Source organism: Ochotona princeps, chromosome 16 (assembly GCF_030435755.1).
Source record: "Ochotona princeps isolate mOchPri1 chromosome 16, mOchPri1.hap1, whole genome shotgun sequence".
Lineage (NCBI taxonomy): Eukaryota > Metazoa > Chordata > Mammalia > Lagomorpha > Ochotonidae > Ochotona > Ochotona princeps.
The window spans coordinates 51,609,952-51,633,308 of record NC_080847.1 but is presented as its reverse complement, the minus strand read 5'-3'; the positions used below and the strand labels follow the sequence as shown (position 1 = coordinate 51,633,308).

General features: G+C 55.0%; 2 protein-coding genes and 1 long non-coding RNA gene across 6 annotated transcripts; 1 reads left to right on the top strand and 2 right to left on the bottom strand.

Annotated features, from left to right (window-relative positions):
- Nucleotides 1-1,894: 1,894 nt before the first annotated feature.
- Nucleotides 1,895-18,694, bottom strand: DEDD2 (death effector domain containing 2). Of its 3 annotated transcripts, none has more exons than XM_004597980.4 (5): nucleotides 18,573-18,694; nucleotides 17,074-17,446; nucleotides 15,739-15,861; nucleotides 12,853-13,011; nucleotides 1,895-3,085 (listed from the first exon to the last, which is right to left on the bottom strand). In XM_004597980.4, the coding sequence occupies exons 2-5, from the start codon at nucleotides 17,399-17,401 to the stop codon at nucleotides 2,694-2,696; spliced, it is 1,002 nt and encodes a 333-aa protein (XP_004598037.1). In that variant the 5' UTR covers nucleotides 17,402-17,446; nucleotides 18,573-18,694; the 3' UTR covers nucleotides 1,895-2,693. The 3 variants fall into 3 exon arrangements, with proteins under 3 accessions (XP_004598037.1, XP_058529972.1, XP_058529971.1); XM_058673989.1 differs by lacking the exon at nucleotides 18,573-18,694 and adding an exon at nucleotides 17,956-18,052; XM_058673988.1 differs by lacking the exon at nucleotides 18,573-18,694 and adding an exon at nucleotides 17,927-18,026.
- On the bottom strand, nucleotides 11,311-12,554 carry LOC131482181 (uncharacterized). The gene is made up of 2 exons (XR_009246787.1): nucleotides 11,406-12,554; nucleotides 11,311-11,366 (listed from the first exon to the last, which is right to left on the bottom strand). It is a non-coding gene; the product is annotated as an uncharacterized LOC131482181 (long non-coding RNA).
- Nucleotides 18,695-20,248: 1,554 nt separating the features above from the next.
- Nucleotides 20,249-22,812, top strand: ZNF526 (zinc finger protein 526). 2 transcript variants are annotated; one of them, XM_058675175.1, is made up of 2 exons: nucleotides 20,249-20,364; nucleotides 20,472-22,812. In XM_058675175.1, exon 2 carries the CDS (start codon nucleotides 20,580-20,582, stop codon nucleotides 22,437-22,439), a length of 1,860 nt encoding a protein of 619 aa, XP_058531158.1. In that variant the 5' UTR covers nucleotides 20,249-20,364; nucleotides 20,472-20,579; the 3' UTR covers nucleotides 22,440-22,812. The 2 variants fall into 2 exon arrangements, with proteins under 2 accessions (XP_058531158.1, XP_004598040.1); XM_004597983.2 differs by lacking the exon at nucleotides 20,249-20,364 and having other exon boundaries at nucleotides 20,463-22,812.
- The last annotated feature ends 545 nt before the right edge of the window (nucleotides 22,813-23,357 follow it).

Genomic DNA, 23,357 nt, shown 5'->3' with positions numbered 1-23,357 from the left:
GGAAGACCTAGAAGCTTCTGGCTCCTGGCTTTGGTTTGGTTCAGTTCCATCCACTGAGACTATTTGGGGAGTGAGCCAACAGAGAGGAGATCTTACTCTCTGTGTCTCCTTTTCTCTGTAAATTGCTTTTCCAATAAAAAAAAGAAATCTTAAAAAACAAAACAAAACAAAACAAAATAACCCCAGCTGTTGAGACATCCTGCCTGTCCTACCCCTAACTGCCCAACCCTAGTTCCCCTTTTCCTTAGGAAGGAAAACCCTGGGTATGGTGCAAGAAGCTTCAGTTCCTGACCCCATACCCGAGGGGTGGGGAAAGCGGGGAGGCCACGACCTCAGCTGTGCAGCCAGGACAGCAGGCACTGGTGTTTGACTGCAGAAAGAGGAAGAGACACCCAGGCTAAAAGAATGCCCAGGACGGTCCTTGGTGTAGTAGAATAAGCTTCCACTTGTGGCGCCAGCATCCTGTATGGGCATCGGTTCAAGTCCCAGCTGCTTCATTCTGATCCAGCTCCATTTAAGCCTGGGCAAGCAATGGAGCAGGGCCCAAAGTGCTGGGCCCCTGTACCCCTGACCAGGAAGAAGCTCCTGGCCTCAGACTGGCTCAACTCCGGCCATGGGGCCACTTGGGGAGTGAACCAGTGCTTGGAAGCTACCTCCATGTCTGTCTTGTTTTTTAACTTTGCCTTTCAAATAAAAATAAATCTTAAAAAAAAAAAAAAAATGAACTGAACCCCTGGCTGCCTATCCTGTTTACCAACTGTGGGTCCTCCCATCAGGTATACAGGTCTGCCTCGCTGAACTAGTTAAAAATGCCTGGACCTGGGCATGCTAAGACACAACCTGGGATATCTGTAAGTGATGGACTTCAAGTCCTGGATTCACTCCTGATTCCAGCTCTCCGGTAACACACAGATGAGGCTCAAGCAGCTGGGTCGCTAACCAAGGTTGACTCGCTTGTCGCCTCAGCCTGGCCCGGAACCAGCTCTGTGGGCATGGGAGTGAGCCAGCAGGTAAAGCTTATCTGTCTGCCTCTCAAAGATAAATGTAAAAATCTGGCCTGACACAATAGCATAGCAGTTAACAGGTCCTCACCTTGAACGCACTGGGATCCCATATGGGCACCGGCTCTAGTCCCAGCAGCTCCACTTCCCATCCAGCTCCCTGCTTGTGGCCTGGGAAAGCAATCGAGGACAGCCCAAAGCTTTGGGACCCTGCACCCGCATGGGAGACCTGGAAAGAAGTTCCTGGCTCCTGGCTTCAATCAGCGCAGCACCGGCCCATTGCAACCACTTGGGGAGTGAATCATCAGACGGAAGATCTTCCTCTCTGTCTCTCCTCCTCTCTATACATCTGCCTTTCCAATAAAATACATAAATCTTAAAAAAAAAAAAAAGTAAAAATCCTGGAGACTGGGGACACCTCCCTCACTCCCTCCCACCCCAGGGCAGACGAACAAATTCTGAACAAGGTTAGGAGAGTGTGACTTCAAAGGCAGCATCTCATGTGATCGAGGAAAAACCAGGGAGAGGCCCTGAGAGTAGGACAGATCTGTGCGAGCAGCTGACGAGTGATCCTGCCTCCTGCCCACCTGCAGCCCCTAACACCAGGCCAGGAACAAGCCTTCTCCCAGCACATCGAGAGCCCTAAGGACAGCTCTTGTAGATCGTGGGGGTGAGCTGCCAGCTTCCTGCTAATACAGCCTGGGAAGCAGATAACTAAAATGAGCCCCTGGTGCCCACAGGGGAGACCCAGGTGGAGTTCCAGGTGGCTCCTGGCTTCAGCCTCAACCAGCCCTACTCTGCGCATGTGGAGAGTGAACCAGTACACAGAAGATCTCTGTTCTCTGCCTTTCAAGTAAAAGAGAAAAAAAGGTGAAAAAAAGAGCCCAACAGTCTTTGATGCTCACTGATACCCCCTCTAGGGCAGCTTTATTGGTGTCATTTGTCAACCATCTTTCCCAGCAGCTCCCAGGCCTCCTCCACCTTCCCTTTCTGAGATAGAGGTGTTTTCTGATCATGGCCCTCTAGGCCACAGCAGGCCCATCAAGTCCATGCTGTTGCTAATGCCACAGCACCCTGTGTGGCACTCTTGAGGGTGCTAGAAGCCTGTGTCCAGTTCTAGGGGGCAGGGAAGTGTAGGGAGGTGGTGACAATAGTCATGTCTGTGTGGGGCATTGGCAGAACCCCGACAGGCTGAGATATGTGGGCAAGGTGAGTAGGTGCCACATGTACCCACTGGTTTTAGCTGAAGCCCAGGTTGGAGGTGGTACAATCAGAGATCCTGAGACAAAAGCCCGTGGGCCAAATAAGGGAAGATTCTAGAGGGAGCAGGGTATGAAGTGTTGAGTGCATGTGTATGTATGTGCACAGTTACAGACAGCCTGTAGTCAGACACGCCATACACAGGGGCCTTCTAGGAAGGTACAGCTCCACCCCCCTCCTTCTGGGATCTACAGGCCTGAGCCCCACTCTCCAGAGGCTGAGGGACACACCTGGGGGTGGGGGGACTCAGGCGGAAGTGGTTTAGGCCTCAGAGCCCACATCCTGGACAAAGAGGAGCAGGCACTGAGCCACCATCCTGTCACAGTCCTCGGAGCTGCGAGGCGGACAGTCCTCTAGGGGCAGAGATGGCCGTCTTCCGGGGAGACTCAGACGCCTGCAGACTCAGTGGGGTCAGTCCTGTCAGATCCAGGATCAGGAGGCCTCTGCTGGGCGCCGGCCACCTTCCTCCTCCATCAGCAACAGGCGGCGCCGGCCAGCCTCATAGTCAGCTTCATCCACACTGACCAGCAGGCGGACCGCCTCGCGGCCCACGGCCTCACGCAGGGCCTCAGTCAGGAACACGCCCCGCAGGGCCTGCAGCAGGGCACCACTCAGGTAGTCGCCCCAGAAGGCGTCCAGGTAGGAGAGCTCTGAGAACTTGATGTCACACACCACGGAGCCCAGGTCCCGTGAGCGTAGCACTGCAGTGGCTTGCCCAAACACATCCAGCTGCCTTGCCAGGGCCTGGGGCCGCCGGGACGCCACGCCCTGCTCCAAGGCGGGCCCATGCTCACAGTACTCTGCTCGAACCCGGAGCCGAATGTCTGAGGGGGGAAGAAGGTCATTCATCAGGGTGGACCAAGGCTCTGCTCAGTGAGACTGCCACCCTGCCTCCCTCCTGGCACTCCCACAGGCCCCTCCCACAGCCCCACCCATTTGGTGAAGTCCTTGCAGGGCTCCACCCTGTGTGTGGCCTGCACCTCCCTAACCTCACACCCTCCTCTGGGGCTTTACCACTTCCTCACTGCTCCCCCAACCCTCAGGCCGGCTCCACCTAGTCCTGCCCCTCCCACACCAGCAGAGCTCTTTCCTTAGGTGGCCACAGGACCTGCTCTCTCACTTCCTGCAGATCTCTACTCAATTGCCACCTTCCCCTGGAGTCCCACTGGGAGTAAATTATGCCTCCACCACCCAGTCTCCACCCCAGCTTTCTCCTGCCCTACACCCTGCTCTATTTTTTCCTACTTAACATTGTGCAACCTACTCTATTGGCTGCTACTTGGCTGCCACGTCTCCTCCCAACCTCCCACCCCCACCCCCCGACCATGGGCGCTCCCTGACAGATTCTGACTGTGTCGTTCACATGCGTAATTACACTTGAGCACACAGGTGCTTGGTCTGCATTGGTGAGAACAAGATAGGGACTCCTGGTTTTGCCTCAAAATGTCCAGCCTCACAGTCTCCCAGTCTTCCCACCCTGACCTGCGCAGTCACAGTCCTGTGGGACTGGACCACATCCCCCTCCTCCCATCACACCAGGCAAGCACTAAGGAGGCAGCAGCTGTGCTGGCTCTACTAGCAATCAGCTGCCTCCTAACCCAGGGAATGTGTGAGCCCAGAACTACCAAAGCCAACTGGCACCCAGGAAGGGCAGATGACAGAAACCACATGAGCTCATTCAACTCACAAGCAACAGAGTGAGGCAGGTTCTGCGGTCACTGCTAATGGACAGATGAGGAAATGGGGACAAAGAGGGGACCTGCAGGGCCAGCACTCACTTCACCTCCTGTGCCACAGAGCCTCTGGGCTGGCGCTGCTAGTCACCACCTCTCTGAGCAGGAGTTTCTGCCTAAACCAGGGGATACTCCCTGCTATGAAAGGTTGTTAAGGTTAGAAAGAAAGTGGGGCAGGTGCCATGGCATAGCAGCCTAATCCTTCACCTGTGACATCACATCTCATATGGATGCCAATTTGTGTCCCAACTACTACACTTCCAACCCAGCTCCCTGCTAATGTGCCTGGGAAGGCAGCAGAGGGTGACCCAAGTGCTTCGGCCCCTGCATCCACATGGGAGACTCCAAAGAAGTCCCTGGCTCCCAGCTTTTGACCAATCCAGCTCTGGCTATTGTGGCCATTTATGAAGTAAACCAACAGATAGAGCTTGCACGCTCTCTTTCTCTCCTTCTGTCTCTGTAACTCTGCCTTTAAAATAAAAATAAATATTTTAAAAGAACAAAAAAGAACAGGTTGACACTGCACATGCTGCCCAGTAAGTACTCCAAAAAAGGCCATCACCAATAGCTCTAATGTGCCAAGTACCTGGTCCTTGGGGTTATATAGAATCAGCCCAGTGGGACAGCCCATTTGACAGATGAGGAAACTGAAGCTCTGGGAGGAGATCATGTCATGGGCTCCTTTCACCTTTCACACAGCATCTGCAGCAGAGCATAGGAGGCAGGGCCCCTGTTCCCCTGGAAACTTCTCAGCCCCACCTACTTCCTCCTTTCACCCAAACCCTTCCTCTTTAAACACTGAAGGGCACCCCTTCTTCTCCTCTCGAGGCCCAGAGCAGCTTGTCAAACCTCAGACCCAGGCTTTCCCCAACCTCCTGCGGGCCCAACTCCCTGCATCCTGAGGACCACACAAGTGCTCTGGAACCATGGCCTTGACTCCTCCAGATGTCTGGTGTGGCCTCCATCAACATGGGCAGGAGAGCAGCACCTGTCCAAGGCCTCCCAGGGCTGTCAGCAGCAGAGGCAGAGCCAGGCGGCGGGGTCCCACAGACCTGGAGGTGAGTCCCAGCTCTGCTACGCTCTAGCCGGGGGGCCTTAAGCAGGTGACCTCACCTCTCTGAGCCTCAGTTTCCCCATCTGAAAAACAGAGAGACAAACAAGAGGTCCCTGTACAAGGGCAGGGTCAGAGGAGTCAACAAGGCAGCTTGTAAGACACCTGACTCAGGGCCCAGGGCAAGCAGACACCCAGAAGCAGGAACTGTGATTGCAACACTTGCCACCTACCCCATGTCCCCTGCTCAGAGCTGCAGCTCCCTCACCCAAGGTCTCTGTGCTAACCTTCACCTGCACTCCCCCCATGACTGCTCCATCCTCCCACACCCTGCTGTTTAAGAGCAGCATGCTCCCAACACAAGGCTGGCCCGTCACAAACAGCTTCTCCATCTCCAATGGACAGGGAGCATTCCCCGCCAGGACTCAGTAAGACTCAGCTGAGGGGCCCTGGATCCTCCTTCAGCTCACTCTGCTCTTCAACAGAGCTGCGGATCACCCATGTGAACACACAGAGACCCCACCGTGTGGGGATGGGCACCACAAGGGGCAGCACAGACTCACTCAACAGTGGTGGGCACCAAGTGCCAGGCATGTAAAGGGGACAAGAAGGCCTACCACCAAAGGGACAGGGAGACAGGCAACCCAGCTCAGCAGCCACTGCTGTGTGCCTGGCCCAAGGCCTAGGTGGTCCCTAGCAGCCCACCTGATTCCTCTGTGTACTCTCATCATCGGTTCAGAGATGCAGAATCCTTCACCAGCCCATGGGCCAACTTCCGACCTGGGCAACACAATCAAAGATGGAGAGGGAAGATGGGGGTCCCAGAGGGCAAGAGGAGACAACATTTTTGCTCAAGCCTCGCTGCATCCAGGCCGTAAGCCCCAAGTCCCATGCTTTAAGCACAACGTTTTCCTATCCCACTACCAAAATAGCCACCAGGGACACTGCCAGGATCTACTGCCAGCTGGCACAAAGCCTGACCTTCCTATAGCCCCGCATCCTCAGGAAGCAAGGCTGCTGTGGCCCCCTTCCTGCAGATGGGGGAACAGGGGCCCAGGGACCGAGTCAGCTGCCCAAAGCTGTGAGTGGCAGAGCTGGAGTGCCATCAGGGGTGTTTAGCTCCGGAGCCCGAACGCTTGATGACTACCCGTTTGTTACCTCTCACAGCCACACAGACATGCACAATGAAGGCACAGGCTGAAAGCCAGGACAGAACACTGCAGTCTGACCATATAATTTATATGGTCAAATCTATAATTCAGATTGAAAGGACTAGAGTATCTCTCCAGGAAATGACAATGAGGTGAACCACGAAGGAAGAAAGGACGAGTGGATTTAAACAGGAGTAGAAGGACAGCATGTCCAGAGCAGAGAGAAGCACGGCCCAGGCCAGAGCAGGCGCACACAGGCCGGCCCATAGGGAGAAGGGCGCAGGGCAGAAGCCATGGCGGGGTCAGGAGTCTGGTCTCAGCAGGTAACCAGACCTCTGTGCCTCAATGCCTCTCGTGGGAGGACAGGGCTGAAGGCACAGGAAGAGCATAGACCAGGAGCTGGCACAGGGGACAGAACTGCCCACCTCAAAGGCCATGCCAGCTGCTCTGCACAAGTGGCAGGGTGGCAGCACCAGGGCCAGGCCACGGATGGCTGTCTGAGAAAGGAGGCAGAAGACAGGTTCAGGTGTGGCAGTGCTGTGGGAAAGGGGTGATGACACTCCCTGACCCCAAGGAGCTCTGCTTTCCTGCAGGAGGCTCATTACTGCCCCCATGCCTTCTGTGCCCACATGCCACTGATCCCTTTTCTAGGACAGAACAGGACAGAGGGGGATCGAAGGAACTTCATAGTAGGGGCCAAAGCAATATGCCAGGGAGTAGGGAGCCCTGGAGTCTGGGCGGGGAGTCTGGGAGTCCGGAGATGACCCTCACTCAAGTCACACCTCAGAGAGCTCTGAGGTGGATAAGCTTGGTAGGAAGTTCCCAGCTCCAGAGCAAAAAGGCAGTAAGCATAGGAGAGCAGCCCACCCTGCCACACCAGTCAGCCCCTGCCACCCCCAGCCTCCTGGCTCTAGATGGCCTCACAACAGTCAGTTTCTCCACAACAAGGCACCACAGTCAGGGTCAAGCGCAGAGCTCTCTCCCTCCCCCTAACAGCAACGAAGAGAGGCTGCCGCCAGCTTTGGAGACAGACTTGCAGCCACCACCTGCTCCCTGAGGCAAGAAAATACCTGCCAGGAATTCAGCTCAGAAAAACCACAGTCCCCAACCTCCACCTGGCCACACTGCTCCAGACCTTACTACTAACAACAGAATGAGCCCAACTCAGCCATCCTTGGACAACAGCTTCCAATACAATATGAAGGGGAATAAGAAATTGGGTGCAGGATTCTGGACATCAAAGAGAACAGTATTTGGGAAACAACTGGAAATTTTTTTTAAAGATTTAGTTATTTTTATTTATTTTTGCTGATGGTATGTTGGAGCTTTCAATTGACTGGGATGATACTCTGCTGGCTCTGTCTTCAGACCAGAGAGGGTATACCTAAGAAGCCGTTGAACTTGACTGGACAATAAGATGCTGGACTCTATGTTTGGTATACGCTTGCAATGGGGGAATCTCAACTGAACTTGAGCTGTGGTTATGCAACAAGGTGGAGGAATTCACCATGGTGGGAGGGTTTGGGGAGGGGTGGGAGAACCCAAGTATCTATGTAACTGTGTCACATAATACAATGTAATTAATGAAGTTAAATAATAAATAATTAAAAAAAAAAAGATTTAGTTATTTTTATTGGAAAGTCAGATATACAGAGGAGGAGACAGAGGAAGATCTTCCCTTCTTTGATTCACTCCCCAAATGGCTGCAATGGCTGGAGCCCAGAGCTTCTTCTGGGTCTCTCACGTGGGTGCAGGGTCCCAAGGCTTTGGGCCATCCTCGATTGCTTTCCCAGGCCATAAGCAGGAAACTGAATGGGAGGTGGGACCACCAGGATTAGAACTGGTACCCATAGGGGATATTGGCACATGCAAGGCAAGCTATCAGGCTATCAGGCTACTGTGATGGACCTGACAGCTGGAAATTTGAGCAGTGTTGTTTAATGGCAAGGAATCATTTCCTTGACATGATAATGTTTTAAAGAATCCTTCTGGGGGCCCAGTGTGATAGTGTAGTGGTTAAAGTCCTCACCTTGCACGCATCAGGATACCATATGGGCACCGGTTCTAATCCCGGCGGCCCTGCTTTCCATCTAGCTCCCTGCTTGCGGCCTGGGAAAGCAGTAGAAGACGGCCTAAAGCCTTGGGACCCTGCACCCATGTGGGAGACCTGGAAGAGCTCCTGGCTCCCGGCTTCGGATCGGCACAGTACTGGCTGTTGCGGTTACTTGGGGAGTGAATCATTGGACAAAAGATCTTTCTGTCTCTCCTCCTCTCTGTATATCTGACTTTCCAATAAAAAGATGAATAAATAAATCTTAAAAAAAAAAAAGAATCCTTCTGGGTCTGGCATGGTAGCCTAGTAGCTAAAGTTCTCACCTTGCATGAGCCAGAATCCCATATGGACACCAGTTCATATCCCAGCTGCTCCACTTCCCATCCAGTTTCCTGCCTGTGGCCTGGGAAAACAGTAGAGGATGGCCCAAAGCCTTGGGACCCTGCACTCACGTGGGAGACCTGGAGGAAACTCCTGGATCCTGGCTCCACATCAGCTCAGCTCCAGCCATTGCAGCCACTTGTGGAGCAAATCAGCGGTCAGAAGATCTTTCTCTCTGTCTCTCCTTCTCTCTGTATATCTGGCTTTCCAATAAAAACAAATTGATCTTAAATAAAAAAGAAGAATCCTTATTTCATCTCTCATAGACAGACACTGGAACATCTATAAAATGAGATACTAAAACACACAGAATTCAGGGGCAGTCACGAGGTAACTACGGCAGAGCTTGGTGATGGTGATTTGGTGTTCCCCGTGCCAGTCTGTCTCTCCTGGTCCCTCAACACATTTTCCATTGGGGGTGAAATGGCAAAGCTGATTCAGCATTCAAATCCTCCAACTGTTTTCCATAATTTACAAGCGTGGGTACAAGCCTTTGGCATGGCCACCAGGCCGCTGCTGAGAATACACACATCCCAACAGACTCTGTTCTAGCTCGCTGCTAACACAGACCCTGGGAGACCCTGGATGGCTCAAGTAGTTGAGTCTCTGACACCCATGTGGGAAGTCAGGATGGATTTCTGGCTGCTAGCTTGGCCTGGCCCTGCCCTGGCTATTGCAAGCATTTGAGGAGTGAGCCAGAGAAGAAATATGGATCTCTCTTTCTCTCAAATAAATAAAAATCTAGAAATAAATAAAAACATTTAGGGACAAGTAATCTGGACACTGATGCAGACTCTGCCTTTCAAGTACATAAAAAATTGTTTAATAAACAATAAAGGAAAATTGTGTGTTGTGGCCCGGTGGATTAAGCTGCTGCTCAGAAGTCCATGTCCTGGGCTCGGCAGCGTGGCCTAGTGGCTAAGGTCCTCGCCTTGATCCCATATGGCTGCTGGTTCTAATCCCGGCAGCTACACTTCCTCTCTATCTCTCCTCCTCTCAGTATATCTGACTTTGTAAAAAAAATAAAATAAATCTTTAAAAACAAACAAAAAAAAAAGAAGTCCATGTCCTGTATCAGGGTACGTGGGTTTGAAGATTGACTCTGCTTCTGATTCCAGTTCCCTGCCAATGCGCACTCTGGGGATGGCAGCAGGGATAGCTCAAGCAACTGAGCCACACAGCAGACACCTCCTCTCCCACACGGGAGATACAGACCAGGTTCTGGGCTTCTAGCTTTGGACTGGCCCGGGCCTGGCTTTGTGAGCATCTGGGGAGTGAATCAATAAATGGAAGATCTCTGTTTCTGTTTTTCCAGTAAATTAAAAACAATCACTTTAAAATATGCAAAGCCCAAACCCATGTTCACAAGGCCCTGTTGCATCTGCCTGGCTGCCTCTCTCACCCTCACTCCCTTCATCCCAGTCTCACCAGCATCTTCATCACCCCCTAACCTTCACAGCACACTCCTACTCCTATCTTGTCTTCTGCTGGGAGCCACAGCCCTGACATCTGGAAGCTCCAGCTCTTGGCCGCCTGGCCCCAAGCAGGATGCAGGCAGGGGTCTTCCATCCCTGCCACACCCAACGCATTGGAAAACATAGGGAACAAACACAGAGCCCAGCTCTGCCCCTGCCGCCCAGGCCCCAAGCCTGTGACAACTTCCTTCCCCTAGGCCTGTTTCTCCTTTGCACAGTGGGGGCTGCCACCACTTGAGAATTCCAGATCATGGCAGTGATGGTGGATAGCTGAAAGGGATGTGGAAACTCGGGGTCTTGCATCGCAGCCGAAGTCCGCTTCAGTACATTCTCAGGTGCACAGCTCTGTCCCTCAAAGGAGTGGGCTGCCCAATGCTTACCCCTCAGGCTACATGTGAACAGTTACTGGCCTGGCAGACCCCTCCTTTCCCACCCAGGTCAGGAGGAGCCTCCTTGTACCCCTGGCATTGAGCCTGATGGCCTCACTAAAGGGAAGCTGTGCCCCTTTGGCAGGAAGGGGAGACTGGAGCCCAAGTGGGGAGAGCCTCCTGTGGCCCCACCTACCTTGAGTCAGCAGTCAGACCTGCTTCCCTGGCTGCTTCTAAGCCCAGCCCCACCCAGGCTAACAACCTGCTGGCTGCAGGGCAGAGACTCAAGCCCAGCTTGGCCTGCTCTGCCCTCCCGCAGGCAGCGACTCCCTCCCCAGCCAGCCAGCCTGGTGGCTCTGATAATGGCTGCCTGACGCAGGGAACAGTCACCCGTGGGCAGCCACCTCCCTCAAGCCGGAAGTTGAGGCCATGGGGCTATCTCTGTGGATGGGGCCCTCCTGACCGCCCTCAGCACAGGTGTGTGCAGTTCCTCTGTAACTGGGCGGGGAAGGTCATCATAGGCACAAGGGGAGGACAGAGGTGAGCTCTGTGGGCTGAAGAAGTTCTGCAGTTGGTGGAGAGGTCAGGCCAAGGCCTCTGAAGCAGCAGGGGATGAAGCCACCTTCCTGCTTGCTCCTTCACCTAGCCTGAGCATCTCAGCACTGCTCAGCCTCCTCCTCTTGTGCATCTGCTGCTCCCTCTGCCATCACTCTGCTCTGCAGAAGCTTCCCCCACCCAACTCCAGTACTTTGAGGTCCAGCACACACCTCTGCCTCCCCCCTGGCTTTGTGTTTCCTCAAAGCACTTGTCACAAGCTGGCATTACAGGTTATTATTGCTGGGTTGTCTCACCCACTATGACATGAACCCCTCCAGGCCTGGGATTTTCACCACCTGGTGAAACTCTGTGTCCTCCATGACCAGAGCAGGCACTGGCACAGGCACACTGCTCACCAAGAGATGCTGGGTGAAGAGCAAGCACACAGACCTCCCCCAGCTCCCCCCACACTTGGAAGAAAGCCCCCATCTGGGCTGCCTCTCTTCCCTTACCCCCACCCATTAAAGCTGCATCTCCCCAGGCAAGCAGGCTGCCCAGAGGGCTCCTTGCTCATACTACTTACAGAATCTGCCACACCTGCCAGGCTGCCCCTGCCCTCATCTGTCTCTCTTGCAGTCCAGGAAATGGACATGCCATATCTGACCCCTGCAGCCCAACTCACAGAAGAAAACACATGGCTGTGCCTCCTCTGTGGCACCAAGAGAGAAAATTTCAAGAGGGCAGGGTCTGAGCATGAGCCTTCAGACCCAAAACCCAGCCCCCCAGCCTACCGCATCCACTCTTGGAAAAAAATACAAACTTCTTTGTTTCCTAAGTTCATCCCACACATCCTCCCCAACACAGCTACTGAGGCCAGACCTCAGGGATCTCTTTCTCTGATGACCTCATGGCTGCTTCCCCATTATCAAGCTTACTCTACACCCACACACACACACACACCCCTACCTGACAGCATGGAACAGGTGTCCAGCACCTCTAAGCACTGATATTCCAGCTGGGGTCAGAGTCCCTCCTCAAGCAGCTATTGGATCACATCCCTCACCTACTTCAAGCCCGGACAACGCTGGATGGACAAAATAAACTAAACCCACAGGCCCTGTGACCTGTCAGGCCTGGCTGCTCAGCCCCAGCCTGCCTCCTCCAGCGGGTCCCTACTTCTCCTGGCATCTCTTGTTGTCCCAAGTGACCTTCAGCTTCATTGGTAGGAAAAAGCAACAACGACCTTTTCATTGGACAGTCAGCACCATAAAAGCAGGCCTCGCTGCTGCCCCTTGCCCCCATCACACTGCACGGCCACAGGACGAGGAAGGGTCAACCCCTGCCCAGCACCAAGACAGCTCCAGGGCACGCCATGCAAATGCATTAGGTGGCTTTGCTCATTTTTTCTGACCCCAGTCCTGGCTGTTTACAGATGTGGACAGTGAGGCACAGGGAGATCCAGTCACCTGGCCAAGGTCAAACATCTAACATCCTGAGGCAAGAAAGGGTAGGAGCCCAGCAGCCTTCCTAGCATCCTGCAGTGTTCTACCCTGTGGAGGAAGGAAGGCCCCCAGAGCTGCCTGCTGAACAAACAGGTGAATGGGGGCAAGTGGTGATCAGGAAAGGTTTCCTGGAAAAGGTGGCACACACAACATGGCTGTGGAAGTACAGGCAGGACAGAGACAGGTAAGATGGCAACAGAAAGGACAAGACCGCTACTGTGCTGGGTGAGGGAGTGCCCTGCCAGGATCATCACACCCCACAAGCATCTGCCTCACCCCACTCCCAACTACAGCCTGCCCTGGGCACATTCAGACATTCCCAAGGCCCACAGATGCCTACCACAGGTCACTTTGCCTTCTGAGGAGGGTCTGGCAGGCTCCTGCTGCTGTTGCTGTTGCTGCTGCTGCTGGGGGGCAGCAGGGGTCCCTCTCCGTCGCCGTCGGGCACCACCACTGGGCCGGCCCCTACTCCGTCGCTGCCGCTTGGTGGGGGGCGAACCTGAGCGGACAGAGGGAGCAGGCTGAGGAACAGGATAGCAGGCAGCATGCCAAGGTGAGGGCCAGGGAATAGGGACTCCCTCTCCCGAGGTCTTATCCAGAAGATGAAAGATGCCCATTGCATCACTAAATAGAGAGGTGGGCCCACTGCAGGTGTGACCCCCAAAGAAAGCCCTGCTCCCTCACACTAGGTAACTGACGTCGCACCAGCCTGAGGCATCATTTACAGTGCCACCATCATGTGCCTGAGCAGAACAAAAACACAGAAGAGCTGCTAGATTAGATGGTCTAGTGGAATAAAGTAGATGGAAAACAAGTGATAATGTGCTAACTTAAACTGAAAGCAGGGAAAACAAGAACTTGCACATATATTCATCATTGTCACAAAACCCATCAAACACTGAAAGGACAAATTAAAAGTGAATGGAAATGGGGCACACATTCCGGTGGAGCGAGCTATGCAGGCCAGCAATGCCAGCAACCCTTATCGGAGCTCTGGTTCAAGCACCAGCTGTTCTCTTCTGATCCAGCTTCCTGCTAACATGACTAGCAGGCAACAGCAGATGACCCAACCAACCACCTGGGTCCCTGTCACCCACATGTGACACCTGGATGCATTCTAGGCTCTGGCTACAGCCTGGCCTTGCTTCAGCTAAAGGCAGAGATAACAGAGCAAGAAGAGGCAGAAAGAGAGGATCTGCTGGTTCACTCCCCAGATGGCCACAATGGCCAGAGCTGAGCCAATCTGAAGCCAGGAGCTTCTTTTGGGTCTCACACATGGTTGCAGGGTCCCAAGGCTTTGGGCTAGTCTTTGCTGCTTTCCCAGGCCATACCAGGTAGCTGGATCAGAAGTAGAGCATCCAGGAGCTGAATCAAAACCCATATGGGATGCTGGCACCGCAATAACCAGCCCCATAACAATTTTAAGAACGTGTTCTTCTATACTTTCAAATTTTGCATTTTGAGTCACTTAGATACCCAAAGCCTTAAAACAAACAAAAAATTACACACAATGAAACAAATGAACCTAACTGGATATGTAATTAAAATACAGAAAGCACTGAAAACATAAAATATATATATTAAAATACTCAAATATGTAAATATTAAAAATATTAAAAATATATATAATACTAAAAAAAAGACACATTTCAAGTAACTGCAAAAACTTTCTGACTGTAAATTCTCAGTAAACAGTAAGAACTGCATGGTACATATATTAAGAAAAAAAATTACTTATTTACCAGCTATTTTAAAAATAAAAGGTCCTCGCCTTGCGTGCACTGGGATCCCATATGAGTGCCAGTTTACTTCCCATCCAGCTTCCTGCTTGTGGCCTGGGAAGGCAGTGGAGGATGGCACAAAGCTTTGGGACCCTGCACCCATGTGGGAGACCCAGAAGAGGCTCCTGGCTCCTGATTGGCACAGCTCTGACTGTTGTGGCCGCTTGGGGAGTGAATCAACGGACAGAAGACCTTCCTCTCTGTATATCTGACTTTCCAAAAAAAACAAAATATTTTAAAAACATAACAGTAGTAACAATACTACATTAACCTATGTTAACCATGACATACTTTTATAAAAAGCTATTTGCCAATAAAAAAAAAAAAGGATGGCACCAGAAAATCATCAGAGACGCAGAAACAGGCCATTCCACCACCCTGGCCAGCTGAGGCCGGCAGGTCAGTGTCATGGGGAAAAGCTCAGAGTAGAGGAGGGATTTCCTCCTGTCCTCCAGGAAGAGATGGAGACATAATGAATGCTGAACAACTCAATGAAGGGAAGATCCTGACAGTTGAGTCAAATCGTAAAAGATCTGAAAACAAACCATTAGGGTACCAGAGGATTCTTGCTTATTTTCTCAACTATGACGGAATCTGGAAGCAGCACAGGAAAACATCCTCATTCTTACAAGATGTTTGCTGATGCACAGGTAAGGTATTTAATTTACTTACAAAAGATTCAGCCATAAACCCAGAGATACACATGCACAGGTAGAGCAAAGTAGCAGATTAGTAACTGAATTTTAGCAAAAATATTTGATCTTTGTTTCTCATTTACACATTTCAGATTTTTTTTAAAAAAGATTTATTTATTTTTATTACAAAGTCAGATATACAGAGAGGAGGAGAGACAGAAAGGAAGATCTTCCATCCGATGAGTCACTCCCCAAGTGGGTGCAATGGCCGGTGCTGTACCGATCTGAAACCAGAGGCCAGGAACTTTCTGACTCATCCCAACTTGGCCCTATCTGTTGTCGCCACTTGGGTAGTGAGCCAGCAGATGAAGGGTTCTGTGTGTGTGTGTGTGTGTGTGTGTGTGTCTCCTTCATCGACTTTCAAATAAATGAATCTTTAAGAAAAAAAAGTAAATTTCACAGAATTAAAAAAAAAACGGGTGGGAGATACCGAATATATTAACTGCGACATGTCAATTTAAAGAAACCAACTACAGGCATTCAACATGAATTAATCTCAGAAACACATTCAGCAGACCTAAGTGCAGTGTGATACGCACCATGTGATGAAATTTAAACAAAACAGAAACCACAGGAAACAATTCAGTCTGTTGCTTCAAGACACACGATTCGCTAGCAATGATAAACATGCACACTGGCACACTTCAAGAATGACATGAGTGGACCCATCAGGCCACTCCTTTGTGGACCGAGATATGGGAGGCTGAGGAAGAGAGAGACCCTCACAGCATGCCCACCATGTGGCCTCACCTGTCTCCCACTGACCCTGCTGAGAATCCGAGGAGCTGCTGGACGGCCGGCGGCGTCGGCAGCCGCCCTCCGTCCTCTTGGAGGAAGAGCTGGAGGTGCCGTAGCTGTAGCGTTCCGGAGACACTGGAGGAGAAGAATGGGAAGCAGTGGTTATGCCCTCCTGCCCTCCCACTCCCAGCCCTCAGAGGAAAGCCTACATTGCAGTCATAGCCCCCTGGAGGCCAGAGCTCAGATGCCCACGCCTCCTGGAGCCCCCGAGCTGGGTCTACAGCAGCAGGAACTGTCCAGGCCACGATTCCTGCGGCAGCCCCTTGCCTGCCACCCAGCTGTCCCAGAGGCCTCAGGAGTCAGCAGGCCTGTCTGCAAGCCCCAACCTTTCTTCCAGAGGCAGACTCCCAGACAGGTTTTCCCAGCCCTTCCCTACACTTGCCCTTCACTTGGTTATCTAGATGCTGTTGGCTTACTCGGGACCAGGGCAGCCCATAATACAGCCTCCCTCTGGTAACCCAGCCCAGGGCTCAGCAGCCTGTAGCCCTCCCAGCTCCTCAGACCTGTTGGCCCCCAGCAGCACATCTGTCGTGGGGATTAAGCACCTGACTCTGGAGACAAGCCGACCAAGACTGAACCCAGCCACTTGCAAGCTATGTTATATTTGCAAGTCCCTTAGGGACCCCATCTTCACCTATTACCTGGGCAACCCCCTTTGCTCCTCCCACCTCAGCGATTAGTTGCTTGCCTTTCCCTCTGCCTGGAATTGTCTCCTATAAGATCCGTGGGTAGCAGGCAGCGCAGCCTTGTTCCATGGTCACCTGCTCAGAAAGATGCTAAGGCAGCCTCCACCGATCGCGCTGCACTCCCTACTGTCTCCACTCCTTTCCTTTCAGTCTTACTGTAACTGCATCTAAATATAAATTACTCTACTGCCTGATCTCCCCCACCAAACACGAACTTCCCAGAAGAAGCACTTGCACCATTGGCAGCACCATCCCTTCTCCCTGCCATGTCCAGCACAAGAGATCCAGTTCTCCCATGCGGGCAAGCCGCTTTTCTGAACCTGGTCCTTCCCACGGACAGTGGAGGGCAGGAGCTGGACCCTGGGGAACTACTGGGAGGATGGCAGCTGCTGCCTTACCACCTTGCCGACATGCAACAAGCCCATCATCAGCGGGCACAACCACTACTATAAATGCGACCAAATTCCACACGCTCACCCCTCCCAAAGCCAAGTCTCCTCCCTCTGTTTTATCACGAACCTTGGAGGCGTAGAATGGGACGCGACAGGGTCACAGGGGGGCAGGGGCCCTGTGGGAGCAACGCCCTCGCACTTGCCAGTACCTGGTCGGCGCCGCTTGCGTGCCAGGTGCGGTAGCAGGTCATGGCGGGCCAGAACGCGCAGCAGTTGCCCCAGCAGGCGCAGGTTGCTCTCATCGCATTGCCCGCGACGCTCCAACTCCAGGAGCAGCTCCAGGCCGCTGCGGGCACGGGCCAGGCCGCCAGCAGCCCCGGGAGCCTCATCCAGCAGGAAGGCCAGGAGCTCCAGCTCGCACTCAGTCAGCTGCCCGCCCACCACCTCGAACATCCGGTGAAGCGACAGCATCCCGTAGTAGTCCAGGCACTCATCCTCTTCCCAGCTCGGGGCGGGGGTTGACCCGGACAACGCCATTCCCCCAGAGAAGGGGTGCGAGACAAGCGCAGAAGCAGGGCCTACCTATAACCCACACGGCGACAACAGGGAAGAAGGGTCAGCGAGGCGGGGGACACGGACTCCGCAGCGGCCAGAGTCCGCAGGGACACGGCTGCCCCTAGCTACACCTCCAACTGTCTCGGCCTCCCTCTCCCCCGCTGAGGGAATGGGACGGCCCGAGGTCCCCCTGGTAACAGGTCAGGACGCCAGACCCCACAGATCCTCCCTCGCCCAGTGGTACGTTCCGAACCGGCCTCGGGTCCAGACAAGCCTCAGGATCCATGCCAAGGCACCTCCCGATTCGGAGGGCCACTGACGGGACTCGTTCCTCGTCCTGGCCCGAATAGCCGCTCAGCTCCACCCCACTGACAACGTCCCAAAGCGACCCTCTGCCCCTCTACAAGCGGGACCCGTCACCGTCACCGTCCCCTGCACCCCGCACAGGTGGCACCGACCGCCCCAGGCCGATCCCCTTGCCCTGGGAAGGGCGCTCCCGTCGTCTACCCACCACCAGGCCACTCCGGGATCCTCACTGGGACACCGGCGTCCGTGGACTCCCGCAGCCAGTTGTTTTGGATCTTTCTGGCACCTTCTGTATTATTACGCCTGCGTCACCTCGCCCCTCCTCCTCCTCCCAACTGGCGCAGGTGCGACCGCCACGCCCCGGACGCGCAGGCGCAGAAGGCGCCTTTGCCCCTTCCGGGCCACCAAGCTTCCCTGCCGGGCCGAGGCTGCGCTTGCGCAGACAGCAGAGCGGTGTCCCGATTCCCAGAGGGACGAACCGAAGCCGGACACACCACCACCATCAGATTGACTCCCCCACTCCACCCAACCAGAAAACCTACATTTCAACTTGTGGGGGTGGGGAAGGGATCCCAAGCGGGATCCCTACCCTGGCCCCAAGTCAGGGAACCCCACAGTCACTCCCCCTCTAACCCGTTCTAACAAGGGTAAACCCACCCCGGGTGCGGAACAGGGTCTTTTAGGGTGCGACTTGCTTGCTCCAACCCCAGCCCCCACTTAGGTGACTCAAGGACAGCAAGTGCCCGAGGCGGCAGACGGAACTCTGCTTGGCACTAGCTCACGGGTAGGGGAGATTCTTTTCCTCTCAGACCTCCCAAGCCATGAAGCAGATGGGATCAGTGGTCACCTGCGGCACAGTCCCGGGCTGGCCCCAGAGCAGGGGTGCCCGGTCACCGACTGCGGACGTGAGGTGATTTTCAACCCCATGGAAGAAAGAAGTCTCCCATGGGTGTCTGTGCCCTCAATCTCTCTAGCTGTGTCGTGACACCGTCTGGTCCACCCCTACGGGGTCACGAGAGCCTCCCACGCCCCTCGGCCCAACTTTGATGGACTCGGTCGGGACGAGAGTGGCCCGTGGAGAACTGCGCAGGCGCCGCGGACCCCGCCCCCATCCCCCAAGGCACGACTTGTCTGCGTGGAGAAACACCCAGCCCCACCTGAGCGCCAATGCGCAAGCGCCAAGGCGAGTGCCCTCCGTTGCCAGCTCCGATTGGCCAGTCGTGGTCAAGGCGCCGCCCAATGGGAGGCGTGGATAGTGAGGGGTCCCACACACGCCTGGAGCTGAAGGGGCGAGGGGCCTTCTGGAGGCCAGAGCGACGGTGAGCGCTCCGCGGCCGGGCTGGGGCAGGGCGAGCCGGACGCGCGTGGTGAGCAGAGGAGAGATCGAGCTGGACACCCGAGGACGCAGGGCCTGTGGGGCCTGCACCAGGGCCGAGGCAGCGTGGGGCGGGAAGCCGGGAAGCCGAGCCCCTCAGCACGTTCTCTGAGGCCGACGAGAAGTCTGGTAAGAGAAAAGGGGTGTGTGTCACGGGAAAAGTTGAACTTGCAAGGACCCCCTTCCCTCTCCGGCTGGTTCTTTTCAGGAAAGACACCGATCCACTGTATGGCGTCCCCCCCCTCCCTCTGCCCAGTTTTTCTCTGCGCAGTGGTTCGCGCTGCCCCGATCAATCGGCGTTGCGAGGGGTGCCCACTTAGGGTCATCTTTTGTGAGGACGTCTCTTGGCCGCCCGCTTCATACAAGCCTGGCCACAGACACTGACCTAACTAAGCCGGCTGTGGGGGTGGAGAGGGAATTGCAGTCACAAGGTTATTCCCCAGACGAGGAGGGAAGCAGCGGTTTACTGAATGGACTGTTAGCTCCTGTGTAAAGGGGTCAGGGCACGTGAGGTCCGTGTCCCTGGTCAGCGGTTTGGTGGGTGATAGGCCTGCCCATCCCCCCTCTCCCTCCATACCCGCACACACTGATTCAACCCTGCCCTACCTACAGATCTCGAAGGCATCCCAAGCTCGCTGTGAATGCCGAGGTGAGGGAGTGGCCAAGGCAGTGCGGGTATGTGGTCACAGGAGGCCTTGCAAAGGACTTGCTGCTAGGGCAGCTAGGAGCTTGCTAGACCTGAAAAGAGGGAGCGCTTTGGGAGGGAATGCCAGTAACGGTTGTGTAAAGTACCAGGACCCTAGCAGTCTTATTTTTTTACTTTTTATTATTATTATTATCATTTTATGATACAGTTCCATAGGGCCAGGAATTTCCCTTATCCCCTCCCCAATTCCCTCCCCCCTCACTGAGTTCCCCTATATCGTTATTATAGTGTAGTTCTAGGCGATCTTATTTTTAACCCCATTTGATAAGCACGAAAGGAGACACAGTTTGGAGCTGCAGGGCCCACACCCTTCAACATACTGTGTGTATGCTTGAGAGGAGGCGCAAATTGCCCCGGCAAAGCTGGGAGGCTGGAAAAGATGAGGGGTTCTCGGGAAGGGTGTGTGACTGGTGCTAGGAATGGGCAGGGCAGCATCTGAGGCCCACTATCTCTCTGCCGCAGGTGCCTAGAGGCCTTGGGGAGTGAGTGAACATCAGAGGATCCTCAAAGACCAAGGCCTAAACCGTGCATTTCAACTTTTCCATTGTTCAGAGGCTGGTGAGTAAGGTACTGAGCCAGGAAGCTCCTGAAACAGCCCCCTGTCCTCAGTTCCTCCATGTGGCACTGGCTCCTGGCCCCTCTTTCCTCTGCAGGCCATGGCAGAGGTGGCGGCAGAGGTGGCAGCCGAGGTGTCTGAGCTACCCACACAGCTGTCACCGGGGACCGTGGAGCTGTCAGCACTGCTGTCTGGGGAGACGGCAGAGGTGACCGAGATGACCCACGGCGAGGCCCTTGCTTCGTCGCTCTTCTTTCAGCACCACCAATTCATGTGCTCCGAGTGTGGCAGCCTCTACAACACACTGGAGGAAGTTCTCTCACACCAGGAGCAGCACACACCCGCCATCTCTGAGGAGGAGGCCCCAAGCACGGAGGATGCAGGCCTGGAGCCTGAGCTCGTGCCAGGCACAGAAGAGGAGGGGCCTTTCCAGTGTGGCGAATGCAGCCAGATCATCTTGTCCCCCAGGGAGCTCCTGGCCCACCAGGATGCCCACTTGCGGGAATCCACCAGCCAGATCCAGTACCAGTGCGGGGACTGTCAAGAGCTGTTCCCCTCCCCTGAGCTGTGGGTGGCACATCGCAAGACCCAGCACTTGTCGGCAATCGCAGTGGAGCCCCTGGTACCACCTCCACCCCCTGCACCTCCTGAAGTCAAAATGGAGCCCTATGAGTGTCCTGAGTGCTCTGCCCTCTGTGCCACGCCCGAGGAGTTCCTGGAGCATCAGGGTACCCACTTTGACTCCTTAGAGAAAGAAGAACACAATGGCTTGGAGGAGGAGGAGGAGGATGAAGATGAGGATGAGGAAGGGGAGGAGGAAGCAGGGCCAGAGGTGGCTGATGATGCCCTGGCAGGTGGTGACGAGTCCACCTTTGGCCAGGCTGGGGGCTGTGGGGATTGTCCCCAGCGTTTGTCATCAGGGGCACGCCGGAGACACCGCCGGGCATCTCGTGGCCCAGCATCAGCCTCCCATCCATACCACTGCAGCCAGTGTCGGCGCAGCTTCAGTTCTGCCAACCGGCTGCTGGCTCATGGGCGGGCGCATGTTGGCGGCACACACGAGTGCCCGACCTGCTCCAAGGTCTTCAAGAAAGCTGCCTCACTGGAGCAGCACCTGCGGCTACACCGTGGCGAAGCCCGCTATCTGTGCGTGGACTGCGGCCGTGGCTTCAGCACCGAGCTCACGCTGGTGGCTCACCGTCGGGCCCACACCGCCAACCCCTTGCACCGCTGTCGCTGTGGCAAGACCTTCAGCAACATGACCAAGTTCCTCTATCACCGGCGCACCCATGCTGGCAAAAGTGGGGCACCTCCCACGACAGCCACAGCTCCCCCAGCTCCTGCTGAGCCCACACCCCCTCCACCTCCACCAGCACTGCCCGTCCAGCTGCCCTGCCCGCAGTGCTCCAAGTCCTTCGCCTCAGCCTCTCGGCTCTCCCGGCACCGGCGCACAGTACATGGGCCCCCAGAGCGGCGGCACCGCTGTGGGGTCTGCGGCAAGGGCTTCAAGAAGCTGGTCCACGTGCGTAACCACCTGCGGACACACACGGGTGAGAGGCCCTTCCAGTGCCACTCTTGTGGCAAGACCTTTGCTTCTCTGGCCAACCTCAGCCGGCACCAGCTGACCCACACAGGCATACGGCCCTACCAGTGCCTGGACTGCGGCAAGCGCTTCACACAGAGCTCCAACCTGCAGCAGCACCGGCGGCTGCACCTACGGCCAGTTGCCTTCGCCCGTGCCCCCCGCCTCCCCATAACCGGTCTCTACCACAAGAGCCCCTACTACTGTGGCACCTGTGGCCGCTGGTTCCGAGCCATGGCAGGCCTGCGACTGCATCAGCGGGTCCACACCCGCGTGCGGACTGCCACACCACAGCCTCCCAGATCACCGCCCCCAGCCCCAACACCGCCGCCTGAGCCCCAGCAGACCATCATGTGCACGGAGCTGGGGGAGACCATTGCCATCATTGAAACATCCCAGCCTCTGGCGCTGGAGGACACACTGCAGCTGTGCCAGGCTGCGCTGGGGGCCAGCGAAGCCAGCGGGCTGCTGCAGTTGGACACAGCTTTTGTGTAACTGCTGACAGACAACAGTAAGAGGCTATGGTTGCAACAGTGAGTTGGGGGGGAATTCTGGGGAAAAAGGACGACCCCTCTGGCACCCACTGTGTACCATGCTCCACTTGGGCCTCCCATACCCAGTGGCTCCTCTGAGCAGCCCTGTCAAGGTTTTGCCCACCTCTGCCGGAAAGGAAAGTGAGGTGAGGTGCCAGGCCCCAGGTCACCCCCACTGTGTGGCCAAGGCACAGCTTGCATCACAGCACCCTGGCATCCCACCCACAGCATCAGATAACCTCTGCTGAGCATCAGCTGTGTGCCAGGTCTGCTGGGCCCCTTCCTGGACCTCTCCCGACGCTCCGTTGTTGCCCCAGCCCCCGCCTTCCGCAGAATGCAGAACTGCCCAAGAAGGAAGGCACAAACTTTGCTGGGCCTTTTTGTCCTGCTCAGTCCCAGACAGGGTGATGCTGGAGGCCCAGGGCTAACCAAGCCAAGAGCTCTGCCTCTAGGGGTATGGGGTGCTCAGTGGGAGCACCCACAAGTATAGCTGGATTGCTCTCTGCATGTGTCTCATTCATTCAGCCCTGGGTTCTGAGGCCTTCTCCCACATGCTAGGGAGGCCTGAGGGCCAGGGCCTCCCAAGCGCAGGGGTCCTCAAGAGGCTGTGATGGGGATGAGGAGGGGACAGATCTTTCAGGGGGTTGGAGATGAGGAAACTAGATTTCTAGAGGTTATCCTTGATCAAAAAGCAGTAGCTAGTAGAAAAGAAACAGAACCTTGCAGGAAGACAGCACCCCAGGAGGGCGAGGTCTTAGCATATCTGGAGATGGGTCAAGTTATTCACAGAAAGCACCATGTCACAGCCTGGCCTGGCAGGTAGCGCATTCAGTGCTTGCATGTGCTCTGATCCCAGCAGGCCAGAGACAGGTGCTGGCCC